The following is a 12,227-nucleotide window of genomic DNA, read 5'->3' as shown; positions in this document are numbered from 1 at the left end:
GTCCGCAAGCGAATGTGCATAGGCCACAATATATCTCCTCTTTCGTTGGGTCCAGGCGCCGTTTCCTGAAAATCAAGGACCTGGAAAGCTTCTTCCGCCAATCCACGCTTCAGAAACAAAGGAACGATCAAAGCGAACTGCGAGTACAATGCAAAATAAGTTTTAGTTATTCCCGCGCGCTGCACTCTCAAGTACCACACAACATCGATTCGAGGCAAGCCTCCACATCCGTTTCTCTAGCGCCTAAATGCTTAAAATCGGGTATATACGTAATGCCAAAAGCGATAAAGTACATAACACGATCAATTTACTTAGCTATGCTCTTACGATCAGTGGTACAAAACTCCGTTCATCAGGGACGAATGGGCCCGGCGATTTTCGCCTTTGCAGATGCATTCTCCGTTAATTCATCTCTCGCTTCCTGTGCATTGGACTGTTTTATTATGCATCCTCAATGGTCTCTTGATGGTCGTCTTTCCGTTTGTGTGTACTGCAAATGGGGTACGTGCGTGTCCACTTTCGCGGGGTACAACCAAGGCAAAAACCGTGGCTGTTTCGAGATAGCTACGGCAACCGCGGAGGGCCCGGGCGAAACAAATGTGAAGGGTGTCACGACCAACATTCTGCGATTTACTTGTATGACGCACGTTGGTGTTAGCTAGTTAGAACCAGAACTCTGAGCATTCAAACGTACATACGTCCCGCGATGCTCTGTTGTGACGACCAACTCGTCGCGGTGTGCGTATCACGCGTCTCCAGTCTGCCTCTAGCTGCTCACTTCGTGTTACACGACAAGCACCGCGGTCAGAGCCTCTGCTGAGCTTCATAGTCAGGTTACCACGGTTTTGCACCAGGCCTACGCAAAACAACGGCAGAGCCACACATTCATGCCACCCGGCTGTGGAGAACGCGGGTACTTCGCTTACCCAACACGCTCGCAACGGCCCGTACCAGCGCTCTCGCCTTTCTTTCTTCGTACGAACAACTATGGAAATCGGTAAAACTGAACGTTGTTATTCAGTCTTTTACGTCCGTGGCAATTCACAACGCAACAGTGCGTCTTTTGCGGCGTTTCTTCGTAGCGTGCGGAGGCACTCGTCTGCTGCTGTTTCGCCGTCGTTCTGGCGAGTGATCCAGCAAGCACTTCACGACGGTACGGTGGCGCGTCCGACTAGCGGAGAGCAATTCACAGCTTTCGTTCTGATGTAAATGCGCAAACACAAGCGGGATATTAAGCTCAATCGTTGTTTCGCACTCGCTAGTTGCACCTGGCCATAGCAACTGGGAGGGAGTCGGTTTATGCACTACTCATATTCTCCGACAGGTGGCGCCACACGTCTTGGACTCTCCAGAGTCGAGAGTCTATGGGCCGAGTTGATTATTGTACGATTGCTTGCAAAAAAGCCAGTCTCTGCGCTTCTCGAGAACCGCCCCAACTTCTCAATTGCGTGCGCATAAAACAAGGGTGATTGCTGCTTCCACGCCAAAGCAGGCGCAATTCGGTTCGAAAACGGCCGCGCTACCAGCAGACCGACGCGGGAAGGCCCCGCTACAGCGGTCAATGCGCTGCGCGCTAGTTCTCCGAAGCGCACGGCAGAGGGCGCTCCGCGGAGCGAGCGCGCGGTGCGCAACTGTCTGAGGGAAGGCCCGAGGCATGATGGCAGTTTGGCGTCCGAGCCATGGGGCGTCGCTACCGTCGAAACGATTGCAGCGAACCTGGTACGGGCGGGGAGTGAAGGCCTCAGTAAGCCTAATTAAAATAAAATAACGCGGCCACGGTAGTACACAGTAGTAAATAAAAACGTGCTTCTGCATTAAACTATAACCAGCCACGAGTATTACAAGGCAAAGTTTTAAAGAAGTTTTGTAAACATGACTGTGCGTGGCTCCGCTAGGTACCGCCGCCATCACGCCTGCGCAGCGCACAAGCAGACGACGCGCAAGCACGAGAGCGCATAGAAACGCAAACTTTACCACCGCAGCGAGGAGCAGCGATGTCGCACCTTTATTGCGGCGTGAAGTGGTGCGATTCCTCGGGGAATGAAGGCGAACACTTCTTCAGAATCCCTGCTGACCACAGGTATTTATACGTTTCACTATTATATATTTCCCAAGATGTTCGCAAGTTTGATTCGACTGTCGTTGACCGTTATGATTTGAAACTGCTGAATGAACAGCGAATTTTCTTGCTGCCATTCGTTGCTGCAGCTATCTGTTTGAGAAATGGTTACGATAATAAGTTAAAATTAGTGGGCGGGCTGCAGTTTGTGGCTCGACGCGGCGTCACCTCTCAAAAGCGGAGCTGTTCGCTAGTTATGGTTGCTCACGTTAGTATATATGTGCGTGCCTCAGCTGCCTGACGTTACCTCTACTATCTCATGAAAGCTAACCAATTCGGATTACCGTGTCATGCAACCGTGTCTTCAGGGTGTTTTGTTACGTGTTACTTTAACTTATGCGTGCTAGTAACATTAACGGAGTGGGATAGTTGTTGTGCTCGCTGCAGCTGTTTTTTTAAGCGCTTTAATGCGTGCGTATACATCATGTCCGTGTAGTTTATGGGTGGTGCTCGCAGCCGACGAAAGTATCGCTCGCAAAGTTATTGCGGAGGCCCCAGTAGCGAACTCGGGACACTGCCCTCAGATTCGAATGTGTGCTGCGGTGTTGCACAAGTGAAAACCACCGCGTTCCTCATCTGTGTGTCTGTTTACACACCGACCGCCTGTTCGGATTTTTGTCGCCGTAAATTGTCCGCATTCCTTCCCTTCGGCGTACCTTGCCGCGCTGCTCGACGGGGGACCTTGAACCAAGCGTGATACCCACCTGCCCCTTTTCGCTCTCGGGAAGCTACCGGAAACAGTTTCGATTATCTCTTCATTACTCCCTCGTGATGCTTCCAACGGGCGAAGGCATGGCCAAGCTCGGTTTTGGATGTTCATGAAACAGGCCGCGCTTATCGCGCGGGGCCACTTTTTTTTTCCCCTCTCTAATCTGGACCCATCCCCACCGCCACCCTTTCACTTTTCTGTATTTTTTTTTCAATGCGCTGTTTGCGCTAGCGTTTACACACCATAATTCCTATAAGCTTTCAATATCGTTTCGACTCGCAAAAGCAGTGGAAAAACAAGAACTCGATCGAGTTGTGTTTCATATATCAAGTTTTAATTCAGAGAATATTGTCGGGATATATGTAATTATCTGTAATTATAATTTAGTGGAGATTAAAACGCAAGCACATTTATTAAGCTTAGTGCCATGCCTTTAAAAGCTTGCAAGTGTATTTACTCTACCAGCTGTTTTTTCACCGTAGGGTGACTAAGTTCGAGTACTTTAATTGCAGACAACCAGTTTACTGCAAGCGAGTTGCCGTCCCTGCTGCTGAGACTGCCCCCCTAGTGTGGAAGGTAGGTGTACCGAACAAGGATCTGTTTCACCTTTCTGCTTGGAATGAAAGGGTACAGAATATTTGGTTGGTGGTGCCACTGTAATACTGCACGAATAGCTTGCAAAAAATAAAAACAAAGAGCGGTACTATTTTGTATTCTACACCTGCACACTCGAGCAGATTGTTCTCTGAAATTAGAACAGTAGGTAGAAATGCCACAGCTGTTTTTCAATTACCAGTGCTATGAGAACAATTGCTGTACGTAAACCTTAAATGCAGGAAATGTACTCTAGGGGAAAAAAAATGTTGTTTGCTTGCACTCATAGAGAAGCATTTTGCATGCTTTCCAGTAAGAATGTCTGAGTGCACTGTTTACATGGTATGGATGAACTGATAGCATGCTGCACAAACGCAAAATGAAGAAACAGGGAGATAGAGCAGCGAAAATGGCTTTTGGCATCTCACAGTATAAATAGTTTGTACTCTGTCCTGTTTCCGTCCTTACTCCTCTAGTGTTTGTGGAGCTCGGTATGAGTTCACAACAAACCAACCTCCCTGCAAGAAAACTTTGTTGCGTGGTATAGATATCTTTTCTTTTTCTACATCAATGCATAGACTCAGTGCTTTCTTTGTTGAGCTCATTCCATAGAGATGAAAACACTGAGTAGTTTTCCTCAGGCACATGTGAAAATTGCTCCATAAGTCTGTTGCTCAGTATTCACACGTGCAATGCAAAGTGAGGGTATTAAAATACCTGCTTGCCAGCCTTTTATAGCATATTTATTTCTTTTTCAACAGCCGCTTCGCCAAGCACAACCACAAGAAGGCCCACACCACCGTCACAGGTTTCACCAAGTGATGGTAAGTGCAAAAAGTGAGAGAGAGAATTATTGCAAAGTACACATCCTGCATCTGCATAAGGAAGTATGGACCAGTAGTCTTGATGTTTTCCTAGTAGATATGGACACCTAAGCCTGTGTAATATTGTCACAACCTATAATGTTGACAAAACCATACATATAGTTCAGGGCCTGCAACCCGTGATTTAGTTCACGCAATTATTTATATTTCAAATATAAGGTGGGTGCAGTTGGACCTACATGGTTCACACTGAAAATTGTGCTGTCCGATTTGTTGTGATGAGAGTAGCTCTGCGAGATAGGCCAGCATAATATGATGCACAATCAAGGTGTGCATTCATGTAAATGTGGCTTATGCAGCCCAGATAGCTATTTATGAGATGAATAATTCAAAATCCTCCACTTTGTAAATGTCATTGCCTCTGTTCAGCATTTCATGAAATGTTCATTTTGCAATGCTTTGTGATATTCCTTAATCATGGATGATTCTTTGAAGATAAAATGCTTGGAATGTATAAATCAATTATGATTCCTGTCTCAGTCGCAGAATACACATTGCTTCCAATGAAAAATGGCATGGCAGCACATAGTGGTCCGTATATTAGTAGCCCTGTGATTGCGCCCTGAATAGCTTAATCGTGATTTTTTTTTCTCTACAAGACTGATGAAAGCCTATACCTTCGCATTCTTCCATGTCTTTTTTTTTCAGCTGAGCCTGGTCCGAGCGGCCTCCAATTTTCCAAGGAGGGCAGCAGCGCGGAGCAGATGCAAGAAACGCCAAGAAAAGTGGGCGAAGAAAACGCAGCTCTGTGCACACCCTTCGCACCAAAAAGAAGCTGCTAACACTTCACTCACGAAGTGAAAGGTACCGCAAGGCAGTCGGTCAGATGAAAAAAAGGGACGAGGCGAGGCGAGTAACGCAGCAGGAGGTTTTAAACAAGCTTGAACCGGATTTGTCAAAGGACCTTTTTGAACTGCTTAAAGCACGAATCAGGCTTGGTACATTCCCCCAAAAAAAAACATTGGTCCAAATGGATGAAACAATTCACTCTCAATTCACGCTTCCTCAGAGAAATGCTTCACTTGCCACATGTGCGGGACACTCAGGTGCTGGCTGGCAGACATCCCAATGACACCTGGTATCATTCCAGGTGCCATGGATGCAATAGAATCAATCATTAAAGCTTGGCCTCTGCAAGACAAAGCATGCTGTCTTTTATTCGATTAAATAGCCTTGAAAAGACATTTGATGTACGATCAATCAAAAGATATAGTGATTGGCTACACATATGATGGAAACACAAGGACTTCTCGTGTGGCAAATGCAGCCATTCTAATGGCTGTGTCTGGCATATCGAGAATTTGGATGCAGCCAGTAGCCTTTGCAGTGTCCCGCAATGCAACGTCAGCTCTTGCAATGCACAAGCTGCTATTAGATGTAATTATGCAGCTTGAAAAAAAAAGGTCTTTTGGTAAAAGTGGTCATCTATGATCAAGGGTCAAACAATGTCAGCCTGTCAAGAATGCTGATCCATTCTCTTCATGAACCATGTTTTACTGTCAACAACTGCAAACTATACTTCATGTTTGACATCCCACACCTGATAAAATGCACGCGGAATAATTTGAGAAAACACAAGCTCACGATTGGCTCCGAGGTTGTTGACTGGGCGTACATTGAAACCTTTTACAAAAATACTCGCAAATCACGCCTCTAACACACCAACTGAACATCTAAAAAAGAAAGATTGCTAAGGAAGCTCAAAGAGCAACATATCTACAAGATGCCCTTTGCTGACACACGGCCGCTGGATAAAAAGTGCGCTTTTTCATCCAGCGGCCGTGGCTGACATAAGAGTGAAGTATGCCACACAAGTATTCAGTGAATCTGTCTCTGTGGCACTCCCCACTCTCATTGCCATTCAAGAGCTTCCTCTTGATGCTAAATTTACAGCTCTGTTCACAGAAAGAATGGATAAGATTTTTGACAGCCAGAACAGTTCGACCCCAAAAAATCAGGATGATAAGTTGCGGTATGCAATGATTGATGGGTCGGAACACCGTGCTTCCCTTGAGTCATGCATCAGTTGGATTGCCCAATGGCACTTTGGTAGTCCTCGGGACAAGCAGCCGCGCACTGTTAAAGGTTGGCAGATTAGAATCAAAGCCTTGTTGTTGCTGTGGACTGGTTTAAAAGAGGACTTTGATTTCACTCATCTTTTCACACGTTGATTGCAGCAAGATCCCCTAGAAAACTTTTTTGGAATCATTTGTCAAAAACATGGCTGCAATGAGACACCAAATGTGTACCAATTCGTGGCGGCTCTAAAACATATTTGGATTGGCAAGCTCTTCAAGCTTTCTCAAGGAAACTGTGAGGTGACAACAATTGCTTTCCTCAACAACTTGGAGAGTGCATCTGCATTGTTGTCAACTATAGCAGCACACCAACCACAAGCCACAGCACGCAGCAGGCCTCTGATTCATCTGATGTGCAGGCATCTTCACAAGATGCGACCGACATGGTGTATGAAAATGTTGTGTACCATGTCGCTGGTACTCTTGTGAACAGCTTTCTTGAACTGAGGACTAGTGAGTGCATATGTGAGAGAACACTCCTTGAAGTGGATGGAGGCTCTCTCCATGGACGACACCAATTCTTTGCACTACTCAAGGAAAGTGGTGTACCCGAGAAACTCCTCGGTTCCATTGCAGTAACCTCTGAATCATGTCTGAATTACATAAAGGAATTAGATTCGGCCTTCAGACATGAAATCAACTATTGTGCACATTTTTCCAATGTGTGCAAAAATCTGGTGGAAAGGATGCCAATCCGGCAAGCTATTTTCTGTTCAGTTGGCTGCACTGAGAAATTTCTTAATATTCTGCCGCACAAGGCTACATTGGCACATTACATTTGTAAACAAAAACACACGAGAAACAAAGTCAAGGCACAGTGCTTCTGCCAGCAATAACGTAAAGTAGCAGGCTAAATTTATCCTGTGCCTTTCTAGAACATGATTATGTAAATTGGATTTCTAGTGCAGCCTTCTGCACCCATTTCCTATCCATTTTTTAGATGTGTTGCACTATTTCTTTTTTTATGTGTATATGTACGTATTTTTATGTATATATGTATATTTTATGTAGGTATATATTTATATATGTGTATTTATAATTCTGCTGTGGTTGTATGTAATGCATTGACTACTTTTGCTCCTGCTGCGTTACTTTTGTATTATACAAGTTTAACCGACTAACTTTTTTTTGAAGCCTTGTGTGCCCCTATCAGCATGAGTATTACAACCAGAGGTTCTGGATTGCTTTAGTATTGGAAATGCCAACACTTCCCAAAATGCACTGGAAAACCCTGCTCGTTCTGCTTTCTTTCTGTTTGCTTGACATGGTTTGGAAGGCAATCAAACATCCAGCCTCCCAAAAAATGCCAAAATTTATATAATACTGACGACTCGTTTTACACTGAAGCAGTCTTTACAAACAGTAACAGTGTGATTAATTCACAATGAACGTTGCAAAAATAGGTTGATTAATAAAAAATGTGGAGGTTTTATGTCCAAAAACCATGATACGAATATGAGGCATGCAGTAGTGGAGCACTTCAGATATTTTGAGCACCTGGCGTTTTTTTTAACGTGCACCTAAATCTAGGCAGATGGGCCTCAAGCATATTGCATCCATTGATATGCAGCCGGGATTCAATCCCACTACGTTCGGGCCAGCAGTTGAGCACCGTAACCACTAGACCACTGCGACGGGCCACGAAGGTTGAAGCATGCATGATTCAGGTGCTCAGCCAAGTCCAAAAGATTTTCAGCACCCAGGGGCTCTGTCACTTTTCAATTACAACCTCTGGTCATGACTGTTGTGCCACTGCAAAGAACTGATGGTGTCAGCTATTCACAGGCATAAAAGATACATTGATGAAGTGCTCAGCTCTGTGAGGATTCCAGAGGGGTTTGTGCAGAAGCTGCGACTCGGTTGACATGCATGTTAGTTTGAAATAGAAGCAGTGCATCCATACTCACTGAAACTATTCACAACGTACTGTTTGTGTAGAGCAACTGTGTTTCTTGTTTAACTAAACTCTGCAAACTCCGACATTCCACTTCCTGAACCAACGAATGACAAGCGATGCAGTTCTAGTTAATGACACATTATGATGAAACTGTGCAGCGTTCCCCATCTGCTAATTTAAGTACTGCTCAGAAAATCTTCTGACATTGTGATGGATCCAACATGATACCTGGTAGAAAAATAATAGGGAAGCTGCGTTCAACTTTGCACTTTACTCTACTTATTTCTTTGATAAGATGCTTATCTTCGTGTATATTTCATGTTACCTTGAGTATTTCGCACCACTTCCAACTTGACTAATGACCTGTGATCATTCCTGTTGTTCACCAGTCACAACCACAATGTTTCCACAAATTTCAAAGGTCACCTCTGCAACTTAGTCTAGACCACTTCTTCGTTGCGTTTCTTCTCCCTTTATTACTTGAAAATTAAAGCATCGCGTGTCTTGTTCACATCACGTGAGCTTGCCTGCAACACATTTACCTGGAGGAAAACATGATCAGGGATAGCTGAGCCAAATGGTAGATTTGTCTCACTGCTTTTACAAAATAATATGCTGTAGCACTGCAGCATATTATGACATTGATCTACTTATGCTCCATGGGTTCGTCTACATGAGCCAAGGCTATGACTGTTAGGTGCACTTTCTGTGTACATATATGCAAAAGTATGTGTGTGTGTGTATGTGCAAAAGGGAGTGACACAACGCAGGGCAATAAAAAAAAAGTACAAGGAAAGGGTGTTTTTCCTATACCCCTTGTTTTCTTCGGCTTGCGTTGCGTCATTATCTTTTGCACAGTATGCACCAACCATTCGAACAACTTGTTTTGTTATGATATATTTCAATGCGCGGGATTGTTTCGCTTCATGCTGCTAGTCATAATCTGTACAACTCGTATGTATACACTTATTTACGCTGATGTAGCACTTTATATGCTTACCCTGCTTATGTGATTGTATTATGCTGTATTATGCGTTTTCGTATCCTATTTATATTGTACGCGTGCTCGATGTACGCATTCCTGTATTCAGGTTTTACCACAGCAGTATTTCGAATCTTTTTCGTTTTCTTTTGTTATTGTTACCGATATTATAGCCCAAATATTGCCTAAACGTGCAGCAATTTACGTTTCCTTCAATAAAATGTCATGTGAAGAAAGTTATATGCGCTTTTTGCTTCTCGAGCGAGCGCCGAAAGCGGCTGCTATGCAGCTGCGACGGCGCCGCTCGCCACCATTCGCCATGCTACCACAGAGGCTACAACGAAGCAGAAAAACAACTACACACATTACGTACGTACATCGGCAATAAAGAGAGAAGACAGTGCAGTAGCAATTAGTGCGCAAACGCTCGAAACCGACGTCGCGGCCGCGGGGCCGGCGGCACCACGAGCGAGGAAGCGACCGCGAACGGGCGCGGCCATATTGGATTTTTTCCTTTCGGATTGGCTCGCCTCCAGCAGAAATCCAAAATCCAGTCAATCACCGCCAGCTCCAGGAACCGCCACCGTCGCCGGAAGCGGAAAAACGTCCCCATTGGCCCTATGGATATGTCACTCCACTGCTACTACCTCCACCCCCCCCACCTTCTTTCCCCCCCCCCTGAAAACGCTGTTGACGCGGCGTAGTCTATCTCTCTCTTCACACACAAAAAAAGAAAGAGAGACCGGGGATGGATACGCAAAACTCGAACCTATGCTACTACGTCGCGAAGCCGGCAGGCGCAGCAAACACGATTACAAAAAGAGACGCACAAAAGGAGGAAGTTAGGAGAAACGGTGCGGAGATAATAAAAACTGTTGAGATGTGAGGATGAAGGGGGCAGGGGGAGGGGGTTTGATGAACAACAAAACAGGAACAAGTAGTTGTGACTGCTTGGCACGAAGTAGAGGGTGTGATGATGCCACTGGCGACTAAGATGAAAATGGCACGGCTTTTTTCCGTGGAAAGGGCACCCAGGCTCGGCCCGACCGCCGAATGAATGAAAAGGTGTGGACCCCGAACACGTTCCGTGCAACGCGACCCGTATTCGATACGCGAAAAGGGTCGACCCCATGTTGTACGCAGTTCGGTCGCGAGAACTGTTCCCCTTCTATTACTAATAGTTATCGTATAACACGCAATACGCTTTAGGCACAACGATTGGGTAAGCAACAAAAATGAGATTAAGCACGCGGCTGGCGACACGAGCATAGCCTAAACTCGTTTTTCAATGTCAGCCGTGGGGGTGGCTGAGTACGGTAAACAAGGAAAACCTCCTCGCCCACTACCACCTAACACAGCCGGGACGCAAGTGTAAACAAATTGGCCACGATCGGTAACAACAACAAACCAAACGCAGGCAATCAAGAAGCGACCGCGTGTAGGTAGGGGGTTCGAACCCCTGGTGCAACTACGATTCGGGAAGACGTTAGCGAAGAGGGGGGTATTCAATCGCGGAAAGAAAAATGAAGGCGCACCGCGCTAAGCGGGCAATACGGCGACGCGAACACGCATAGCAACAAGCGCACCCCCCAGACCATGTGTTGGTCAGGCCTAATGGCACACATGGTTTCTCGTCGGCAGCTACATACACGGTCCCGGCGACGTTAAACGTGTACGAAAACATCGCTACTCACGTCTTGGGCAGCGGCAAGGGCGCTGCGCCCTTTCGCTGAAACACGCCGTCCACGAATACGCCGTTCTTGCCGTTGCAAACCATGAAGAAGTGCGCGCACTCGTAGAAAATCTCGAGGTGCTGGCGTGAGATGAAGCTGGAGTGGCCCATATTTACATCCACCTCGCCGCGGCTGCTGTTGCGGCCGATGGAGATGCGCTTCTGGCGGATCAGGTACTCGAACTCGCGACCTTCGAGCTTCGCGATGGCCGCACCCGTGCGTTCCGGGTTCCACTGGAGTCGCGACGGGCTCGAAGGGGCCGACTTGAGGGCCAGGAGGGCCCACGCGTCGTTGTCCGAAGCCCGCTGGTGCGTCGACATTACGGGCACACCGCGCTTCCAAAATGGCGACCGCCTGAACAGCTCCCGTCCCGGCATGCGCCGCGCGGGGCTCGGTCACGTGACCAGCCTTATCCCTCCCTACACCAGAGCTATTCAAGCGTAAGAGTCGCGAAACTACGTTCCACAACCCAAACATACCAGTGGCCAATTTTGCTCAAACTTGCAAATTGTCGCGCCATCTAGGGGTAATAATTTAAAACAAAAATACGTCGTTGTTACATGTTTAATTATATTACTTTAAATTTATTAGTTTGCTTTTTCGTCAACAGATGACGCGAACATTAAAAAAGAGTTCAAAAATTTATGTCAATGGCGTGTTTAGATTTTGATACTTGGAGCTGATGGGGACTTTCTCAACTCGCTTGATTCAAGAACTCTGATGCGTCTCGCCCGCCGCTTGCTGCAGCCGACGCGAAAGAAAAACGCGTTTTGCATCGGCAAATATTGCGTGTGTGTGTACTTCGCTATGGCTCGGGCGCTTCCTCGTGAAACAAATAAAGAAAGGAGCGCCGACGGGGGCTGGTAAATCGAGTAGCCGTCCCCCGCGACGTATAACGACACCGGTTTTCAGCCGGGTCTTGTGTTGGATCGGTGCAACGCCGTCGACGCTAGTTGGCGGCGGCAACGCTTGGCGTTGCCACATGCGAAGCGCGTATCCCCAGATCGATATAGCTGAGGGGGTTAGGGAGGAGGCATGGGTGGGGAAGGTGCGTCGCCGCCGCTCAGAATGCGGGTCTCTGTGTCATGTTTACATTCCCCGTTCGCTGCTCTTCCTCTTTATTTCCCCGTCTCTTTTTTACGACAGCGCTCGCGTTTATTATATACGTTCACTTCCCCTCCAACGCAGTGTCTCCGCCAATCTCCTTCAAATGTACGTTCCCTGGCTCCAA

At 46.6% G+C, this 12,227-nt stretch overlaps 1 protein-coding gene across 1 annotated transcript in view; it reads right to left on the bottom strand.

Moving 5' to 3' along the window:
- LOC119400110 (forkhead box protein K1-like) overlaps nucleotides 1-11,356 on the bottom strand; it is a 78,109-nt gene extending 66,753 nt beyond the window's left edge. The window contains 1 exon segment of the mRNA XM_037667055.2: nucleotides 10,958-11,356. Within this exon segment, the coding sequence (XP_037522983.1) occupies nucleotides 10,958-11,316 (359 nt within the window). The 5' untranslated portion in view covers nucleotides 11,317-11,356.
- Nucleotides 11,357-12,227: the final 871 nt, after the last annotated feature.

The sequence above is a fragment of the Rhipicephalus sanguineus genome, chromosome 7 (assembly GCF_013339695.2).
Source record: "Rhipicephalus sanguineus isolate Rsan-2018 chromosome 7, BIME_Rsan_1.4, whole genome shotgun sequence".
Taxonomy (NCBI): Eukaryota; Metazoa; Arthropoda; class Arachnida; order Ixodida; family Ixodidae; genus Rhipicephalus; species Rhipicephalus sanguineus.
Note: the sequence above shows the minus strand (reverse complement) of the source record. Positions and strands in the feature narration are given on the sequence as shown.